The sequence below is a fragment of the Sciurus vulgaris genome (assembly GCF_902686455.1).
Source record: "Sciurus vulgaris genome assembly, chromosome: 19".
Lineage (NCBI taxonomy): Eukaryota > Metazoa > Chordata > Mammalia > Rodentia > Sciuridae > Sciurus > Sciurus vulgaris.
In genome coordinates this window covers 24,646,872-24,666,800 of record NC_136480.1, presented here as the reverse complement: position 1 = coordinate 24,666,800, position 19,929 = coordinate 24,646,872, and the positions used below count along the sequence as shown (strand labels likewise).

The 19,929-nt window shown below is 51.8% G+C and overlaps 1 protein-coding gene across 1 annotated transcript in view; it reads right to left on the bottom strand.

Annotated features, from left to right (window-relative positions):
• Positions 1–19,929, bottom strand: part of SUCLG2 (succinate-CoA ligase GDP-forming subunit beta) — a 189,903-nt gene that overhangs the window by 131,907 nt on the left and 38,067 nt on the right. The window contains exon 2 of the mRNA XM_079122396.1: positions 15,322–15,463. Coding sequence (XP_078978522.1) covers positions 15,322–15,463 — 142 coding nt within the window. The remainder of the gene's footprint in view (positions 1–15,321; positions 15,464–19,929) is intronic.

Below are 19,929 nucleotides of genomic sequence, written 5' to 3'. Positions count from 1 at the left end.
AGGAAGTCAGGAGGGAGGAGGGAGGGAGGATGGAGGATGGAGAGAGGAGGGAGGGAGGACGGAGGAAAGGAAGGAGGCACTAATGAGATTCATTGATTCCCAGAAATCAGAAACAAGCAAGCTTTGCAGCAAAGTCCAATATGCCAATTTCAGTCCTCAGGCAGCCAATTACTCTACCCTTCCCAGTTGGCCCGATGTCCATGACCCTATGGGCTGTCTGTTTGTTTCATTTTTTAATGAATAATTAGGTAAGAAGGATGCCGCTGGCCTCTCCTACTTTCTGTGTGCTCTTTTCAAAAGCTCTAGAACATACTACGGGTTCCCATTTTGCTTTGTTTTTGTCTTGAAGGCAGTACAATGTGAGAGTCAGAAACAGGTTATAACCGCAGGTCTGAATTTATGAGGCCCAGGAACTGAAGGGTCCTAAGTCCTGGTGGTATGTGAGGATCTGAACCAGGGTCTGCCCGGGTCTGTGGGCCCAGGGGTCCACGGCGCCTGGTTCTCCCGCTGCCCCCTCCAGTCAGCACCATGGCAGAGCCACACTGGACAGTAATTAAACTGCTTCTAAGTGGGTGAGGCTCCAATCCTGCAGAGTCCCACTTAGCAACTGCCATCCAGCCAACGGCCCCCGTTCAGTTGTTTTCCTAACGCTGTTCCAGGGAAGTGGGGAAGAAAATGTCGTCTCATTTCACAGGTTGGGGAGCTCGGCTAAAAATGATCTGGCCTCTTCTCAGCACCGGTGACTGCAAGACAGAACTGATGAGCTGACTGTTCACCCGCACAATCACTCAGCTTAAAAATACTTCAGCTTCCCAAATGAAAACAGATAGGCTGCTCCCAGCTACCTGACCCTCCTGGAGGAAAGCAAGGCCGAGCCTGCGCGCCGAGCACACTGGGAACTATAAAGCACTGAGTAAGCGCCCCTCGTAAAGGATCCCCACGCTGTCGCAGTCAGCACAGCGACCCTGGCGCTGCCTTCCACTCTGCATCCAGCCTGGTGATTCAGAGAAGCCTTAAACGTGATAAACGAAGGTGAGACAGCCGCAGACTTGCAAGACCTGAGAGGATCCAGAAGGACCTAGGAAGGGCAGGGACAGCTGGACAGGGTTCAAACAGCAGCTCACCACCTCTTTTACATTTAATTTTTATACAAAAAAGGCAACAGAAACAACCTGAGTGGGTACTGAAAGAGAAAAGAAGAGATGACTTGCTTAGTTATATTCCTAAATTTGGCCCAAGCCAAAGTGAATAACAGTCACTGGCCCCTAGAGTCTGGTCTCTGCTGGAGTGGTCACCGACAAGGGGTTTTGTCCATTTCAAAACACACAAGGAAAAGGTGCTTAAAGATGATATCAAGACTAAAGAGAGGCTTGAAATCCCAGAGTGTTACAGTATTTTCCCAAAATGCTGCTGCATGCACAACTGCCAGGATTTCACTAAAACAAACCTCTTAAAATTAATAAATTACCTGTCAAGTCCCATAAAAACAGATGGTCACTTGGAGACAGGGAACGATGTTATCAGCCTGTTCGACACAGCTGTTCAGGCTAGAAAAAGACCATTCCACTTTCCATAACATACGACAAACCTTGTCTAAGATTTCCAAGAGTGTGCATAAAAATGAAAATTTCATGCAGCCGGTTCCGTTACACATCTGGTTACTATTGAGTAAATGTCTCCAACAGTATAAAAATATCATTATAATAAATAAGAACTAGAATCAGTCCCTCTCGTTTTCTCTTAAGGACCGTGCATTGCCTAAGTCCTCGGCCATCAGAACACTTGGCACTGCTGGGTGTTCCTCAACCGAGGTGCTCGGTTCTGCTGCTCCTGGATGAAGAATTCATCAGTGAATCCGTGTGGATGGGAAGGTGCACACGCCTCGTGCCTGACACGCGGTGGCTCCCTCCCGCCCCTCCTTCCAAGGAGGTGCTTGGGTGACTTTATCAGAAATCCAACACAGGAAACAATAAGTCAGCCCCACATTAGTGCCACACATCTGAAATGAGATTTTGATTTGTTAGTCTCCGACACATTATTCACATTGCTATAAATCCTGGGGAGATGAAGACATCTGGCACCCACGCACGCTGAGGCACGGCCGGCACCAGGCGACCTGGATTTATGATCGGCTCTCTGGGCTCCATATTTTAGCAAAAGACACAAAACTTGGTGGTTAAATATACAGCCACTTTCTCCACATTACTTGCCAGGAGCGTCGATGTTTAGGCCCTCGAATGGCCACAAAACATGCCTGTGACACTCGGCGGCCGTGAGAGACGCGTTCGCAGGCCGGGAGGTTCACCGAGCGCTGGCAAAGTGACAGATCCGAGCAGGCCGCTGTGAGCTCAGGTCTGGGAGCTCCGCCATCCCTCCTCAGTTAGAGTCCACAGTGATCCGCTGCAACAACCCAGGGCCCCGATCTCTCCACCAGCCCTGGGCTCCAGGATCCCCTGTGGCCCCAAGGCTGCCTCCACAGCCCCCCCGCGTCCACAGAAACGTCACCCCTGGGCCCTGGCCCTCCTGCGTCCTCCACCACCCCTCACCCAACGCTGGATTTCCTCACTCTGTTGACAACCCCAGGACCACACTCTGAACTGTGCACAGGCTCCGCTTCTGACCCCACCCGAGGCGTGCCGTATTCCAGGCACGTGTTCAGCACGCAGCACCTGAGCAGCAACACACGACCTCACGCCAAACCGACCAGTCATGTGCCTCGCTGGATAGGACACGGCACCTGCATCCAGCCTGTACCGGGACGTGCCCCTCTTGCTTGCCCTGGGACCAGATGCCACCATTGAAGCTGTGGGGCAGGCCCAGAGCCTGCAGATGCCTAACCTTGCACTGTCCCCCACGTCCACCTGAGTGTCCAGTGTGGGCCTCTTCTCCAGGCCTGGCCATCCTCCAGCAGGTGAATGTGGCACCCCTGTTTTACCAGGCTCAAGAGGAGGCCACCTGCAGAAGAGGGGGTGGATCCGGGCAGGCAGGAGCATGAGGCACCCGCACGGCAGACAGCTGGGTGGACAGGGGCCCCAGGGAGGGGCAGGCAGTCCAGCACTGCAGGTTGCTCCAGATTCCATCAGGTCAGAGACATGAGATCAGCAGGCTTCCCCGCGGCTCCTTCTGTCCGTGCCAAGCCAAGTGTACTGCACAGACTGAGCTGGGCTTAGGTGGGCACTGATAAATCAGTACTGAATGTACGTGGGTCTCCATTAGTGCTTCTGCCCGGGTCGGGCCCGGCCCTTAGTGTGCCACGGTGAGACCCTGACCAGGCCCTGAGGCTGAGTCCACTTCCTCATCTGGGTGTTCCTGTCCCATGACACCCCACCCTAGGTGAAGAACAAGCGGGATCCTGCATCAGATCCAGGAGGACACACACCTTTGCAGGACGTCCACCCTGTCCCTCCCCACAGGCCTCCCCACGTGGTCACTGGCTTTCCAGGGGCTGGTTTCAGAGTGTTAAGTGGCTGTTGCACCATTTCTCCATTCCACAAAGCCTCAGAGGGAAACAGGCTCCTGAGACTTCAGACAGGAAAAGAGAGATTCACATATTTTCTATGTGGTGCTGGACAGAAACCAGGATCTATCACATCAGGCAAGCGCTCTACCTCAGTCTGCACCCCAGCCCTGAATTTTCTTTACCAAAGAACAAAAACACAAAAACAGAAACCTTCCAGGATGATTAATGGTTCCAGAGATACACTAACAGAAAAATGCCTCTTCTACTGTGGAGCCCACTGAATACAGAACAGTTTTCCAGGAAAAGGGCTCAATACTCATCAGGAGTGTAGGGCTGTGTATTTCCTGATCTCTAATAAGTTGCTGGAACAAACTGAGCAAGAAGTGTGTGGGTGGGGGGGCTGGGGAGATAGCTCAGTTGGTAGAGTGCTTGCCTTGCAAGCACAAGGCCCTGGGTTCGATCCCCAGCGTCGCAAAAAAAAAAAAAAGGAAGAAGAAGAAGTGCGTGGGTGGGCTGCTTCAGTCTCCAAGGCTGTCTGTCCAGCAGCCTTTCCTCGCACCCCAGAGAAAGCGTGAGCTCACACAGCAACAAAAACGTCAAGGTATTGGCACCACAACAGACAGGTAGACCAGTGGTGCTGAACAGAAGACACAGAGACAAACCCACATAAATACAGTTATCTCACACTAGACAAAGGCACCGAAAACATTCACCAGAGAAAAGATAATCTCTTCAACAAATGGTGCTGGGAAAACTGGAAATCCATATGCAGCAAAATGAAACTAAACCCTAAACTCTCACCCTGCACAAAACTCAACTCAAAGTGGATCAAAGATTTACTCACTAGAACAGAGATCCTGTGCCTAATAGAATAAAAAGTAAGCCCAAATTATCACCATTGTCAGCTTAGGATCTGACTTCCTTAACAAGACTCTTACAAAGTGCAAGAAGTAAAATCAAGACTCAATAAATGGGATGAAATCAAACTAAAAAGCTGCTTCTCAGCAAAGGAAACAATAACATGAAGAGAGCCTACAGAATGGGAGAAAATCTTTACCACATGCACATCTGAGAGAGCACTAATCTCCAGGATACGTAAAGAACTCAAAAACCCAACACCAAAAAAACAACCCAATCGATAAAAGGGCTAAGGAACTGAACAGACACTTCACAGAAGAAGAAATACAATCCATCAACAAATATATGGAAAAATGTTCAATATCTCTAGCAATTTGAGAAATGCAAATCAAAACTACACTGAAATTCCATCTCATTCCAGTCAGAATGACAATTATCAGGAATACAAGCAAAAATAAATGTTGGTGAGGATGTGAGGGGAAAGGTACACTTGTACACTCTTACACTGCTTGGTGCAACTACTGTGGAAAGCAGTGTGGAGATTCCTCAGAAAACTTGGATGGAACCAGCATTTGATCCAGCTATCCACTCCCCAGCCTATACCCAAGGGACTTAAAATCAAAATACTACAGTGACATGGTCACATCAATGTTTATAGCAACTCAATTCATAATAGCTAAAGTATGGAACCAAACTAGATGTCCTTCAACAGATGAATGGATAAAGAAAACGTGGTATATATACACAATGGATTAATCAGTCTTAAAAATGAAATTATGGAATTTTCAGGTAAATGAATGAAACTGGAGAATATCACGCTACGTGAAATAAGCCAATCCCAAAGACTAAAGGCTGAATGTTTTCTCTGATATACGGATGCTAATTCACAGTATTGGGGGATGGAATAGAGGTACTTTGGACTAGACAGAGGGGAGTGAACAGAGGGGAAGGGGTGGGGGTAGGAAGAAGAATGAATCAGACATTATTACCCTGTGTGCATGTGATCACATGACCTGTGTAACTCTACATCACATATAACCGAATGAATGAGAAGCTATACTCCATTTATGTATGATGTGTCAAAATGCATTCTACTGTCATGTGTAATTAATTAGAGCAAATTAAAAAAAAAAAAAAAGTATGACCTCAGAACTCAACTCAGTCAAGAGCACACAGAATACCCAAGGCAGCGAACACACAGAGAAAGGCAAGGCTTAAGAGCAGAAAGACAAGCCGGCCCAGGTGCCATCACAAAGAGATGCTGGCCAGCAGAGGGCAAGGGAAAGCCAAGTTAGAGCTGCAGGGACTGCGAGGACTGCCTTTATGTGATTAGTGCATCACATGCCTCAAGTGGGGGATGCTAATCCCTGCAGAAAAATCACAAAATGCCAAAAAACACGTGGAAACGTGCATCGAATCGCCCTTTGGTGTTCACCAGGGCAGATTCTGCCATTAACGTGACTAAGCGGTTCTGCCCTGTCTTCCAGGTCTGCCGATCCAGACACTGCAGCAGGAAAGGTACCTGTAAATAAGAACAGCCGTAAAGCAAAGCAGCTGACACCCCAGGAGCACTGAGGAGTGCCTCCTCACGTTGACCCACCTGCACTGACAGATGGTGACCCTTCACACAACGAGGAGGCAGCTCTGCCAAGTGAGAAAGGCTACCGGCCCCTTGCGCAGCTGGGGGAGGTTTACGCTGGGGAAACCGAGGCACAGAAGCTACCTTGCCCGAGATCCAGGCTCAACAACCACCAGTCCAGAGAGGCAGGGGCAGAGTGAAGAGCTGCAGGAACTGCAGACTTCCTCGCCATCCTAGCACAAATGCACGCTCCTCACACCACATGCAGGCTGCGGGCACAGCAGGGGCACGGGCCAGCGAGAGTCCACTTTTGTATCCTGGTGACCAAAGTACCCATCGAGAACTACTCGGAGGAGGGAACTTTATTTTGGCTCACAGTTTCAGAAGCTGAGTCCAGAGCCTGCTGACTCCATTGCTCTGGGCCCAAGATGAGGCAGGGTATCTTAGCAGAAGGCAGCTGCACAGGAAGCTGTCACCTCATGGCAGCCAGGAAGCAGAGGGCAGGGAGGGGCTCTCAGGAAGATGCACGCTTCCAGGATATGCCCTGGTGGCCCACCTCCTCCAACGCACTCAAGTCACCCCCAGCTGGTCCATTCAACTAGGATGGACTGGTCTCACAAGACAATTGTTTCATCTCTGAATATTCCTGCAGAAACACAGGAGCTTACTGGTGACACCTCATACCCAAACTATAACATTCCACAGGGCCCCCAAGCGTTCAAGTCCATTGCACAATGCAAAACACATTTAGTCCACCTCCAAGAGTACCCTACTCTTAACATTTCCATCACTGCCCAAAAGTTCAAACTCTCAGAAGAGATTCAAAGCAAACTCAAGTCTGTGAGCCCCTGTGAAAATCAAAAGCAAGTTACTTACACCCAAAAGGGAGGAGTAGGGCACAGAAAGAAGGGGTGGGGTCAAAACAGGGCAACAGGTCTGGTAACTCTACACACAGCATCAGGGGCACTTGGGTATGCAAGGTACCCTCAAAGGGCCTGGGCAGCTCTGCCCCTTTGGTCTGGCTAGCTGAAGTGCACACAGACTCTTCATCCTGGCTCTCTCTGCAGCTGGCAGTTTGGGGGGTAGGCAGTCTACATTATAGGCATTTCTGAATTCCTTGGGTCTCCATTTCAACTTTAGCTTCACCTTTACAGCTTCACACATCACCCTCTCAGGCAGCCTGCAGGGAATCCAACCCTGCTACACTTTGCCTGGTCTCCTAGGCCTTCCTTTGAAATCTCAGTGGAAGCCCTCATAACCCCTCAACCTGATCATCCTGCATTCTTGCACAACCAGCACCACAAGGTCAATGCCAAGGTCTGTGCCAGCTTGTGCCATACCTGGGCCCCTGAGACTCACCGCTGCAGCAGCCTGAATGCCTGTGTAGCTCACCAACTTTCTAGGTTCCCCTATGTGAGCAGGATGCCCCCATCATCTCTTCTCAAAGGAATTCTCTCTTATATACCTGGAACTTTCAGTGGGTATGGTCTTGCAAATTCCTGAGATGCCCTCAAGCCATCTTTCTATCACCTCTGTGCAAAGCACTCAGCATCTCTTTAGGGGCTGCAATCTCTTCAACAGGCATAATTTCCTTATCCCCAATTTTATGTGCACTCCTCCCGCCAAACTGCTCATAGTAAACCTTGCTAAAAGCTACAGCAACATCCATTCCCCTGACTTAATGCTGTGCTGCCTTGAAATTTCTTCCACCAGATTCATGAGTTCATTGCTTTTAAATTCAGCCTCACACAGTCTCAGGGCATGCACATGATACAGATGACTTCTCTATCAACATCACACCAGAGGCCTCTGGACAAATTCCTGACAGAGGCCTCATTCCCCTCTGAAACCTCATGAGCACAGTTCACTAGAATCAAAACTCTGTCTTCGAAGCACCCACCAGAATCATCCATTCAGCTGTGCTTACAACATCCTAAAGCTTTTCCAGCTTACATCTCTAAACTTTTCTAGATTCCTCCCACAAATCAGCTCCAAAGGCTGCTGAACCACATGGTCAGGTCAGTCACAGCAACGATCCCACTTCTCAGTACCAATTTGTCTTGCTTTGCTTTGCATCACTGTGACCAAAATATCCAACAGGAACAATGTAGAGGAGGTTCATGTTTTCGGAGGTCTCAGTTCAAAGAAGTCCAACTCGTTGCTCTGGGCCCAAGATGAGGTGGCACATTATGGTGGAAGGGCCCACTGGAGGAAAGCTGCTCAGTTCATGGCGGAGCCAGGAAGTAGAGGAAGAGGGGGAAGATGCAGCCTGACCACACCTGCCCACAGTAACCACCCAGTCAGTCCATTCAAACAGGAAGGACTGCTCAGGTCACAGTTCACACAATTCAATCTTTTCACCCCAAACACTCCTATATTAACAAGAGCTTTGGCAGGACACCTCACATCCAAACCAAAGAATCACATTTTGCCCAAGGCTGATCTGTGTCACCAGACAGGAGGCCCAGCCTTGGAGAACACTGGGCCATACCCCACCACAAAATGGTAGCAGGGAAGGCCAACCCCGTCACCATCCTCCATGACTCCCCCACTTCCCACCAGGACCCCTGAGTCTGCAGATTCCTTAGCTCCCCTCCCCTTAAACCAGGCTCAAGGACACTGCCAAAGACATCAAGGAAACACGTGGGTATCTCCACAGAGAGGTCAGGCATGGCAACTCCCAGGCTAGCGGGGGGCATCTGGCGGTGTCTGTTCTCAGGCCCGTGCATGGAACCCGCTCTGCAGTCAAGGTGCCAGGGCACAGCAGGAGCAGGAACAGAGCACGCATGACTCTGCACACGCCTGGCTCCCAGCACATGTCCTGCCAGGAAGGTCCCTGAGCTCCTGCTCATCCAGGACCTAAATGCTGCATGGATTAACTGATAGGATTTAAAGCTGCACGTTCCTTCCCACAAAGCGGGGATGCTGTTCATCCGGTGCTGGTGAGGAGTCGTCCCTGTGGTGAGGAGTCATCCCTGAAGGTCACTCGGAGTAAGGAGACACGAGCTTTCCTGTTTGAATGGAGCGTGCTGGGAGTGTAGAGGGACCCATGTCAGTAAGAGTCCCCTTGCGACAGAGGTGACTCTGTCCCACACAAGCCAAGGGGGACAGCACCTCAGATTGAAGACACTTAGGAAAACATTGCTACCATCTGTGTCTTGGAACCTCCTGTCCCGATGTCCAGAGACACACGGAATCTACTTAAATGCAAAGTGTCCTGTGAGCGATCAGCCCACAGTGGTCAAGAGGAATGGGCTCTGTGCCTCTGGGATGCGGACACCAGAGGCTAAGGGACAGCCCTGCTGCCTGTACCTATAGAGGTGGGGTCCACGCCTCCACTGCAGCGGCAGAAGCCCACGCTACGACACCATGCATCACCCGTCCCCAGGGGCAGACGCTGCCGGCTCACTGCCCAAAGGACAGACACTTTGGCAGTTCCATGTTTCCGTAGGTGGGAGTGAAGCCTCAGAGTTAACACAGCACAGGAGGGCGGGGCCAGTTCTGACCACGGCCACCTCCTGGGTCCACCTTCTTAACCAGCCCCAGGCTGCCCAGGAGGCTCCACTGAACAGCTAATGGACAAGCTGGCCCAGGAAGAGTGGGTGACAGTAACAGTGGTGAGGGTCCCAGCCACAGCTGCTGAGCCCCAGGCACCGAGCTCTGCTCCTCACAGCCCCAGACGCATCCCTAAGTATCACCAACTCCACTTCAGAGATGGGAGGCCAAGGCTCCCGAAGGTAAGTGACTCCTGGGACAGCAGAGTCACAGGCAGCAGGACAGGCGTCCCCCTGTGGACAGGCTGCAGAGGAAAGGCCACGGACACAGGCAGGAAGGATGCCTACAGGACTGCACACCAGGAGGCGGCTCACGGGTCAGGGACAGGCAGAGGAGCCTCGCCGTGCTCACAGGCACACAGGTGCCCTTTCGGTCAGCTCTCCTCATGCTGTGGCTAAAGGACACCACGAGGACAATTGCAGAGGAGGGTCCAGAGGTCTCCATCCATAGACAGCAGGCTCTCTTCCTCGGGGCTCAAGGCGAGGCAGGACGTCAGGATGGAAGAGTGTGGCGGGGGACGCAGCTCACATGGTGATCGGAAGAGGAGACTCCACTCACCAGATACAAACATGCACCCAAGGTCCCGCCCCAGTGCCCCCTCCTGCAGCCACACCCCCGCCTACAGTCACCGCCCGGTCAATCCCATCAGGGATGAATCCACTGATTAGGCTAAGGCTCTCACAACCCAGTCGCTTCTCCCTGAACCTGCTGGCACGTCTCACACTAGAGCTTTTGGGGGACACCTCACATCCAAACCATAACGTATGCACATGCAGCCCTCTTACAAGTGTAAGATGGGCAGGGCTCCTCGCCCTCAAACGTGGACAGGTGGGTGGCTTACAGAGGAGACGCAAACACCCTGCCCCTGTTCCCACCAGCTTGCAAGCACAGACGGATCTCCTCTAGGCCCTGAAAGCCCAGGAAGAAACCATCCCTGAGCACCAAGCCCAATTCCTCTTCCAAACAGGGCTGAAGCTCTGCCTTGCAGCTGCGGCCTCAGGCGATTTCAGCCAGTAGACTGGCCTGCAGTAACCTGGTCCATCCAAGTCCCCAGGGGCATCCTCCAAGGCCCTGTGTGTGGCTGGAAGGCATATGGCCTCTCCAGGGGTGGGGGCCCCACTGTGTGTGGCTGGAAGGCGCGCGTCCTGGGGTCACCGTATGTCTGGGAGGCGCGCGTCCCCTGGTCCCCCTGTGTGGCTGGGAGGTATGCGTCCTTGGAGCCCCTGTGTGGCCAAGAGGCGCACTGCTCAGCTCCTCTTTGGGAGCCGGGAGCTGGTGAAATGGTGCAGGCAGCATGATCCCCGAGAAGGGCAAGGACAGCCCTCTGGGCTCCACTGTGAGCGAGGAGCGCCTCTGTTACGTGGGCCACTGAGTGTCGAGCATCGGCCAGTGCGTGTGTTACAGAAGCTAGCTGTGCCCATGCAATGCAAAAGCGCAAGACCAAAAAGAATCATGATAGGACATAATCGAGTCCATCCACAAGTATAAACAGGCTTCAATGCGTAACCCTCATGTTACAATGTGGAATTTCAAAAAAAATCTTTAAAAAGCTGTATGCCTAGTGCTTTTCCAAATTTATTTAAAAAAAAAAAAAAAAAAAAAACCTCATTCTGTTAAATATACTATTTAAATATGTACCTAGAAGTCAATGAATAAATGAATGGAAAAAGTGGAGGTTAAGAGCTGCCACGAACATTGCTTGGAAGGTGAGTAGAACGCAAGGCTGCGTTGCCATAGTGCCAGTACTGAAGATGAGAGGTGGCCTTTCACAGCACTGGGCCCTGGTTTCCAAGGGAACTGAGAGGACGCTGCACCCGGGCTGCCCATCACCTTGGTCTGGACCCTCACTCCACAGCTCACCTGCTGCTCCTACTCAGGAAGAACCACCAGGTAATTAGTGACAAGATTCCTAGCTCTGAAGGATTATAAGGGAAGTCCGAGAGAAGCTCATTTATGCTTACAGACTCAGGAAAAGTAAAAAAAGAATATTTTATAAAAGGAAGCTCTCCTTGCAAATATACACATAGTAGGAAATATGAAAAAGACCCCAACTTGTCGCCACGGAATCCTCTTTATAAATACAGCTCAGGCAAACCATTAATTCCAATTCGGGCACTCCCTCAAGGAGCAGCTGCTGCAAGTACACACTGGCAAGTGGAGGTTTCCTGATGACCATATGTACGGTGGGCCTTGTGCTGTTCTCAGGGGCCTGAGATGATCACTCATCCGCATGAGCCAGGGTCCTGAGCTCCAGCAGCAGAAAGCTCGCACCACCACCAAAGAGGCAGGAGAACCAGGCTCAGAAACAGAGCCAGAGGGAACAACAGCAGCCAAGGCACAGCCACCTCACACCCAGGCCAGCTGTCTGGTGCTCCCAGGCAGCGGACACGACTTCAGCCACTGAGAGCCGCCCCCCACTCCATAAGCAGCGTCTCTGTATTACCCGTTCCAGACGCAAAATGACGGGCCATAGCACGCTGGGAAAATGCAGGTTTAACTCACAGAAACAGTGTCATCACTGCCTGTCACCAAAGGACAAAAGGAACACCATCTTAACACAGAACATAAGACTTTCCTGCAAGACCTGAGCCACGGAACGTGACAGAGCCTCACCAGTCACGGCGGCTGGCTAGGCGCTCCGCTGCCCGCCGGGCTCCCAGCACTGTCAATCATCAGCCATGGGCAGCAGCTCCTCAGTGGTCAGCCCATCCACCAGGCCGTGGGACCCACCGACACAAAATCAAAGGAGTAAGTCGTCATACTGACGAATGGAAACGTGTCAGAGCAGAAAGCAATCCAAGCTAGCCACGTTCGATAAAAGCTCCTTATCTGCTTTTTAGGGTGCGTGTTCATTAGCTCAAAGAAGATTAATTCCTCCATTCATATTTCAATTTTCTTTCTTGGCAAAAACAAAACCGTGGAGATTTTAAAATACACTTTCCTGCTTAATCAAGTGGTGGGAGCCTCCTGTCAACATGTGGGGAATAATTAATAAGTTGTAGAGATTCCAGAAACTGAAAGGTCAACGTAAGTGCTGCGATGCTCGTGTGCAAATCCTCTTTGAAGACAAGCCTTTGTGGAGAGTTAGAAACACAACCCTTTGCTCAACTGTAAAGAGGACTGAAAGGCAACATAAAGATCAGTCATTCACACAGTAGGTGTGCTGTAATTAGCTGTCAATGGTATTCATTAATTTTAATCCAAGAGAGGAAAACGTGCAAGTAATAACCCTAAGATAACTGCATGCAAGGAGACGATCCTTTGCTTCAAGTGAGAGCGAGAAGGCTCCCTATGAACTGCTACAGAAATGGATTCCATCCACACACTGAAATCTTAATTCACCAAGCCAAATTTACTCTCAATCGGACCTAAGTCCATTTTCCATGCAAGAAAATGAAGCCCTCTCTCGATGTCTTATCATTATCCATTGTGTTTCAGAAAAAAATGCTGCGCGCTGCCCTTTTTAAACAAATGTTCATGTTAACAAGCTCTCCACAACTCACGGCAAATGGCTCTACTGCCCAGAGATGCAACAAAATGGATCATTAAGGAAATATCTGCAGATCACACAGTTTCTATAAATTGCACCTTAGAACCTGCCACATCCAGTTTTAATCGAATCTTCTAATTTTATTAATATGCATTTTCCATCTAAAAAGTGCTGAGCCACACAAAACAGTCCCCAAAGAATATCATCATCAAGTTAGCAAAGAGGAAGAGAGATGGCGAGGTCATCAAATCTAATCTGGCTGGATCCAAATCCCACCTCTGTTGATTACTAGCTCCACAACTTGGCCAGTTTTTAACCTCATCTTGCCTGATTCCTTGCCTACAAAACAACGATGCTGCACCAACAGAGGCAGAACTTGGCAGGTGACTGGAAGAGACTCCCCGAGGCAGTGCAGAGGATCTGGAGCTGCCTCAGGGCCTCGAAGGCAGAGAGAAGAGGTGGGGAAGGTTCAAGGCAACCAAGAGGCGAGGAGGTCACCGGGACCAATGGCCAGCCAGGACCATGGGTTCAGACAAGGCCCAAGGCAACCCACACAGAGCACACTGGACATCAGGTGTGCCTAATCTCAACACTTACCTTCAGGTATTTTATAAAACGTCATTTTATTTCAAAAATCATCCACAAAAACAACAAAGAAAAAGGTAAGCCAAATACATTTCAGTCATTTAGAAACCTTTGCGATCAAGAGGAACTCTCCTAGCAGGGGATTGCCAGGACGCAGACCATCAGGTGTCTCTGCATCGTGACAGCAATGAACACCTGGAATGAGATGTCCCACTGAGGACAGCAAGAGGTCTGAGGCAGGAATCGCTGCGCACTGGGGCCCTGGCCTCCTAAGCCCCTCGACCAGCCCGTTACTGGTGGAGACCCGATTCTAGAACAAACAGGAAGATGGCGTGAGGTCCAGCTCCCACCCTGGAATCTCCTGGGCAAACGCCTCGGCACTTTGGTTTCTGGTCCTGACAGAGCCCTGAGGTTCTGCCAGACTCTTCCCGCCTCCCCTCTCCAGGCGGCTGTGGGCACGCACACCTCCTTTGTGCTTCCTACCAACACTGCACTTCCCGCCTGCTGGGACTGGTCGCGGCGCCTCGTGAATTTCCTCTCAAACCCAAACTATCCAACAGCAGACACTAGAAGAGACCTTGGCCAGCGCAGCTGCTGAGTTCGAAGGCTTCCTCATTCTCCCAAGGGGGTGCTTGGGTCGGCGCCCCACTTCCTGTTCAGCCCTGAGCAGGGTCACGAAGAGGCCCTGGGCCAGCCCGGGGTCCTCTGGGACACCATGCGTGCTGGGCACACAGCCACAGCGTTCCTGATTCCTGCATCCAGTCTGAGTTTCTTGAGACCACGCCTCAAGACCCCAAGCGAGCGCTTGGGAGGTCTCGCCGTTTTGGTTTTCACTGGCTGCCACCGTCAGGGTCCCCTGCCCTGCCCCAGCCCAGCACGTACACACCACACTCATAACTCCTCCAGCGCAAACCCTACTTAAAAGCATGGCCTACGTCCCCGACCATGAAGTGACAGCTAAATGAATCATTCTAAGACAAACCCATGAGGAGGAAGCTAATTAGCTCGGAGGCCACATCCCACGGAAATCAGAAATTGGCTGCTGTCTCAACCATGCAGCACCTAAGACAACCGGGCTGCTGGAGCAAGCAGCTCCTGAAGTCTCTCAAAAGTGACCCTGAGGCCTGGAGTCCAAGTATTTCAACACATTCAATAAAGGAGAAATGCAGACAAAGGCCAGCCTGAACCTCACTGCTCTGCTCCCATTTCTCAGCCTCCTTCCTCAGCCTCCTGAGTAGCTGGCATGTCGGGCGTGCACCACTGACCACTTCCTAATGCTCACTGACATGTTGAAACGGTGGTATCTGAATACATCAGGGTCAACAAAAGGTATCGTCGACCTCACCCATTTCGTTTTGCTTTTTTCAACATGACTACTGGAAGCTCAGGAAGTATGTTTGTGGCTCACACGTTTCTATGGCACAGGAGTCATCTGGACAGACAATGAGAGTCGGATCTGTCCGGTGGTCAGTGAGCAGCACACGGCAAGCCTGGCTCTGGATGTCACAGTCCAAGCCTGGGAGCTGATGAGACCCCAGCCACCACAGGATGGGCCACCCAGAGACGTAGGCCAGTCCAGGGTCTGGGAAGCAGAGGCAGAGGAGGAGCTGGTCCTCATGCAAAGGGACAGAGCTGCACCGGGGTCTGCACCCCAGCTCTTCCCACCTGCGGGGAGGCTGAAGGGCCAGCTGCTGGCCCCACCCACAGGCAGAGGGCTTCTCCCAACCACATGGCCCACACCTGGCCGCCGCCCTGAGCTCCACCCAGCTCCGACCCCGGGAGTGCAGGGCTTACTCAGCCTCTTGGCCGCCTCCAGGGCCTCCCTGGCCGTGTTCGCCACGAAGAACCTCTGAACGCGCACCCCGTTGTCGGACATCAGCTTCTTGCTCTGGTACTCCTGCAGGTTCAGCCAGCGTCTGCAGGTCACAGGAGGCACCTGGAGAAACAGGAGAGAGGTGAGGAGGCGCCACCAACCACAGCCCGGCTTCCCGTGCCCTCAGTGGGCAGCAAGCGACCAGTTCACAGAGGCAGAGAAAGAAAACCTGCGCTATTCCTCATGATATTATCTTAACTAAAAATGTCAACCACACACACACTCACACATACTCACACACACTCACACACATAGACACATTCACACTCACACACACAGAGACCCACACACACCATACACACACTCACACACACACACAAACACATTCACACTCACACACACAGAGACTCACACAACACTCATACACACACACACACACAAACACATTCACACTCATACATACACCACAGACTCATACACACACAGAGACCCACACACACCATACACACACACTCACACACTCACACAAACTCACACACAATCACACAATCACACACTCATACTCACACAAACTCATACTCACACACACTCACACTCACATTCACACACACTCACACACACATATACACACACCCACTCACACTCACATTCACATTCACACGCGCACTCACACACACTCACAACTCACACACATTCACACTCACACACACTCACTCACAACTCACACACACTCACACACACATACACAAACACATGCCCACTCACACTCACATTCACATTCATACACACACATAAACACACTCACACTCACACACACACACTCACACATACACACACAGACTCATACACACACAGACTCACACACACCATACACACACACTCACACACTCACACAAACTCACACACACAATCACACACACACTCATACTCACACAAACTCATACTCACACACACACTCAATCACACACACTCACACACACATACACAAGCACACACCCACTCACACTCACATTCACATTTACACACACACACGCTCACAACTCACACACACACATTCACACACACTCGCTCACAACTCACACACACTCACACACATACACAAACACACACCTACTCACACTCACATTCACACACACATTCACATTCACACACATTCACACACACGCTCACACACACTCACACACATACACAAACACCCACACTCTCACACATTCACATTCACACACACACACACTCACAGTCACACACACATATAACGCATGCACGTTTTAAATGATGCAACGGAGTGAGGGCCACTCACAAGCCATCAGGAAGGTGCCAGGACAGACGACCTGGTCCCCACACGGCACACGCAGGTGAGGGGCTAAGTGGGGTCCAGGACCCCACACTTGTCAGGGCTGCAGGTTTCCTGACTGAAGTCATAAGAAACACTGAGGACTCTTACACACCTGTGCCCCTCGCACTCCCGCCCCGGGTGCCCAGAGCAGAGCGCTGCTTTACCGACTGTATGCACGCCGAGCGTCACTGTGAAGGGCCTCAGGGAGACTTTCTCGATTCTCCGAGGCCCCGGCTCACAGGCACCCTGTGGCTGCATCTCAGCTCCTAGGGAGCCGGACACGGTCACCGTGATCTACTGAGATCGTCTCCTCTGGCGCCACGTCAAGCGCAGCGACCTGAGGGACACACTGATCTGTTCTGAGCTCCGCCTGTGCCTGCGGCTGTCCCGCCGAGGAGCAGAAGTGCCTCTCCTACGTGCGCCATCACATCAAAGCGCAGAGCGGCGGCGACCGGTGAGGTCCGTTCCTGTTCTACCCGATAACGTCAGCAACATTCCCTGACACGCCTATAAACCCCATTTGTTAGTGACAAAGATAACAGGGAAAAAATGAACAGTTAACACGTGTTCCCACCCGCAAACCCCGAGGCGGAGGCAGGTGGGAGAGGTGGGTCTGCAGCGCCAGCAACCCAGCCACAGCGGTGCCACGGGGAGGGTGGGAGTGGAGACGGCGTGGCGCACGCCCCGCAGTGCCCGCCTGCAGGTCCCAGCATCGGCAGACCGGGACGCGGGCCGACTCACAGGGCCATCACCTTCAACCTCGAGAGAGGGTCTTGAAATGTTTTCTGGGGACTCCTCCAAGCTAGGATGTACTCATGGATGTACCCAGGCCAGAGAGGCTCCAGAACCTCGGGGCTAGCCCGGTTCACCGAAGAGCAGCGAGCCAGCGACTCTGGCATCGTTGGTTTGGCCTGGGTCTGCCTCTGGCATCGTTGGTTTGGCCTGGATCTGGACTGTCCCCTGAAGCTCATGGGTTAGACAGTGCAGCCACATTCAGAGGTGGACAGCCGGGACCGTGAGAGCCCTAATGTCATCAGTGGTCATCCACTGGATGGATCGATGTCTGAGTGGACGGCCAAGTGGACGCCGCAGCAGGCGGGGTGTGACCGGGCGGGGGAGCAGGTCACTGGGGTGCCCCTGGGGGCCACATCTCGTCCTCGCCCCTCCTCCCTCCGTGTCTGCCTGGGCCTCCGCCTCTGCCTCCCTCCTTCCAGCTGCCAGGAGCTGAGCAGGGTTCCCCCTGCACCACGACGTGCTGCCTCACTCAGGCCCAGAGCTACGGACTCAGCTACTGTGGCCTGAACCTCGGAAACCAGAAACCTAGATAAACCTCGCTCCTCTCCAACACTCCAGCTGGGTGCTCTGGTCACAGCTGCGTGACGCTGACTGATACATTAGGAAGACCGCAAAGGGACTCGGCCTCTGGGAAATATTAAAAAGATACCAGCCGGATGCCAAAGAAGGGAGCCTGCCTTTCGTCCCCCGGGGCTAACCATCTTTCATCCCCAGGAACTGCTGCCTCTAAAACAGAAAAGTAGGAATCAGTCCTTACAATCTGAAAAAAATACAAAAAATCGATGCGCACTTGTAAAGAATTCAAATTTGACACGATCAAGACTATCGATGGCTATTCCACCCTTACGATGTTTTCAGTACTGAAGTCGACTGCAGTTCCTCTCTAGACTAATCCTGGGATAAAAATCAACTGCCAGAGAAGCAACGTTGTCAGTGCCACACGTCAGTTCTTAACTGTACGTTACGGGCTACGCTTTCTTCTGACTCTTAAGCCTGGGCAAGACATTAATACCAGGAAAGCACAAAACTCCCTATATGAGCATAAGCACAGGCGCAAGAGTCTCAGTAGCGTGCCACCCAACATTCCAAGAAAAACACAAGTCCGAGGCATCAGTAAAAGCCCTCTAATGAAAGAAAGCACTAATGTTACCTATGAGCCATTATCTGGGACCAGTCTTAAAAGGCAACTGGGAAGGATCGATAGATTAAGTCTGTGTTGACATACCAATTTAAAGCCATTAAGCCAAGAAGAAGAAAGCACAGTTTGAAAAGCACATTTGAGGAGAATAAAAACAGCCACCGTGTGGCTGTGGTCAATTCCTTTTCATTAGAACACTCACCGTATTAATTTTAGATACGTTAATGCAATCTGCTGCAAACTAATTGCAATTGATCTGGAGCCCAGCTTCATAGACATATGATACATATTGACTGCGCCCACTCTGACTTAAATGAGAGCCAGCTTCGAGTCTGCTGCTCTTAATTGAAAACCAAGACTGCGCACAGGGCCACAGCAGGGCCCAGACCCCACCAGTACTCCTCAGAGCTGAGAGAACAGCCACCAACCGGCGCTCAACAGAAAACCCGGAGCGTGTCACCAAATGGGTCTCAACTCCACAGAGCCAACTGCACTTGTGAGAACTTGTGCCACGGCCCGAGGGGAGCGACTCAAGTAGCCCCTGCCCTGTCTTCAGGGGCAGGAGGGGAGAAGAAATTCACCAGGCAAATGGATGGGTACAGTGGGCTGGAGGTGGTCAACTGAGGACGCTGACGTTAACCTGAGCGACTGCTAACTGAGCATTTACGCATCCTGCGCGTTACCAGGAGCATCACACCCTCCGGTGGTTCACACGATCACGAAGTGGCCTATTCTTCGTCCTTCCCCTAGCGGTCACTAGTGCAAACCCACACCACTCCCAGTTTCCCGCCTCCTGGGCCCTTCCTGCCTTTGCTGAAATCAGTCCAGGTGTGTGAGAAGACCCCGCCAGGAAGGTCGATGACTCAGGCAACCGCAGGCCTCCATTCCGCCCACCTGGGCAAGTCCCCCTCTCCCCAGGCATGGAGATGCCCAAGGAGGCAGAGGGTCCAGCGCAGGACACCAGCCCAGGGCCTCGCAGATGTGTAGAGCCAAACTCACGGGAGAGGGAAGCGCGAGCTATGGCTTTGGTCCTGGTAGGAGGGCGTCTTCCATGCCCCTTTAACGGTCCCATTCTACGCTGGGTGAGCTGCAGCTCTCGGGGCTGTCGGCTCGCGGCTGTCTTGAGAAACTCAAGCCGATGACAGAGGCCACTTCCCGATGCGCCTCTGCCTTTGCTTAGAGACAAACTGATACGCTGCTTATTTCAAGATTCCCGCTCACGGGCCTCGGTCACGTGGGTGAAGAATTCAAACCCACAGAGGTTGTGATGGTTAAGAAATGACATCAGTTTCCTATAAAAGCTGTGTGTGACCCAGCGGC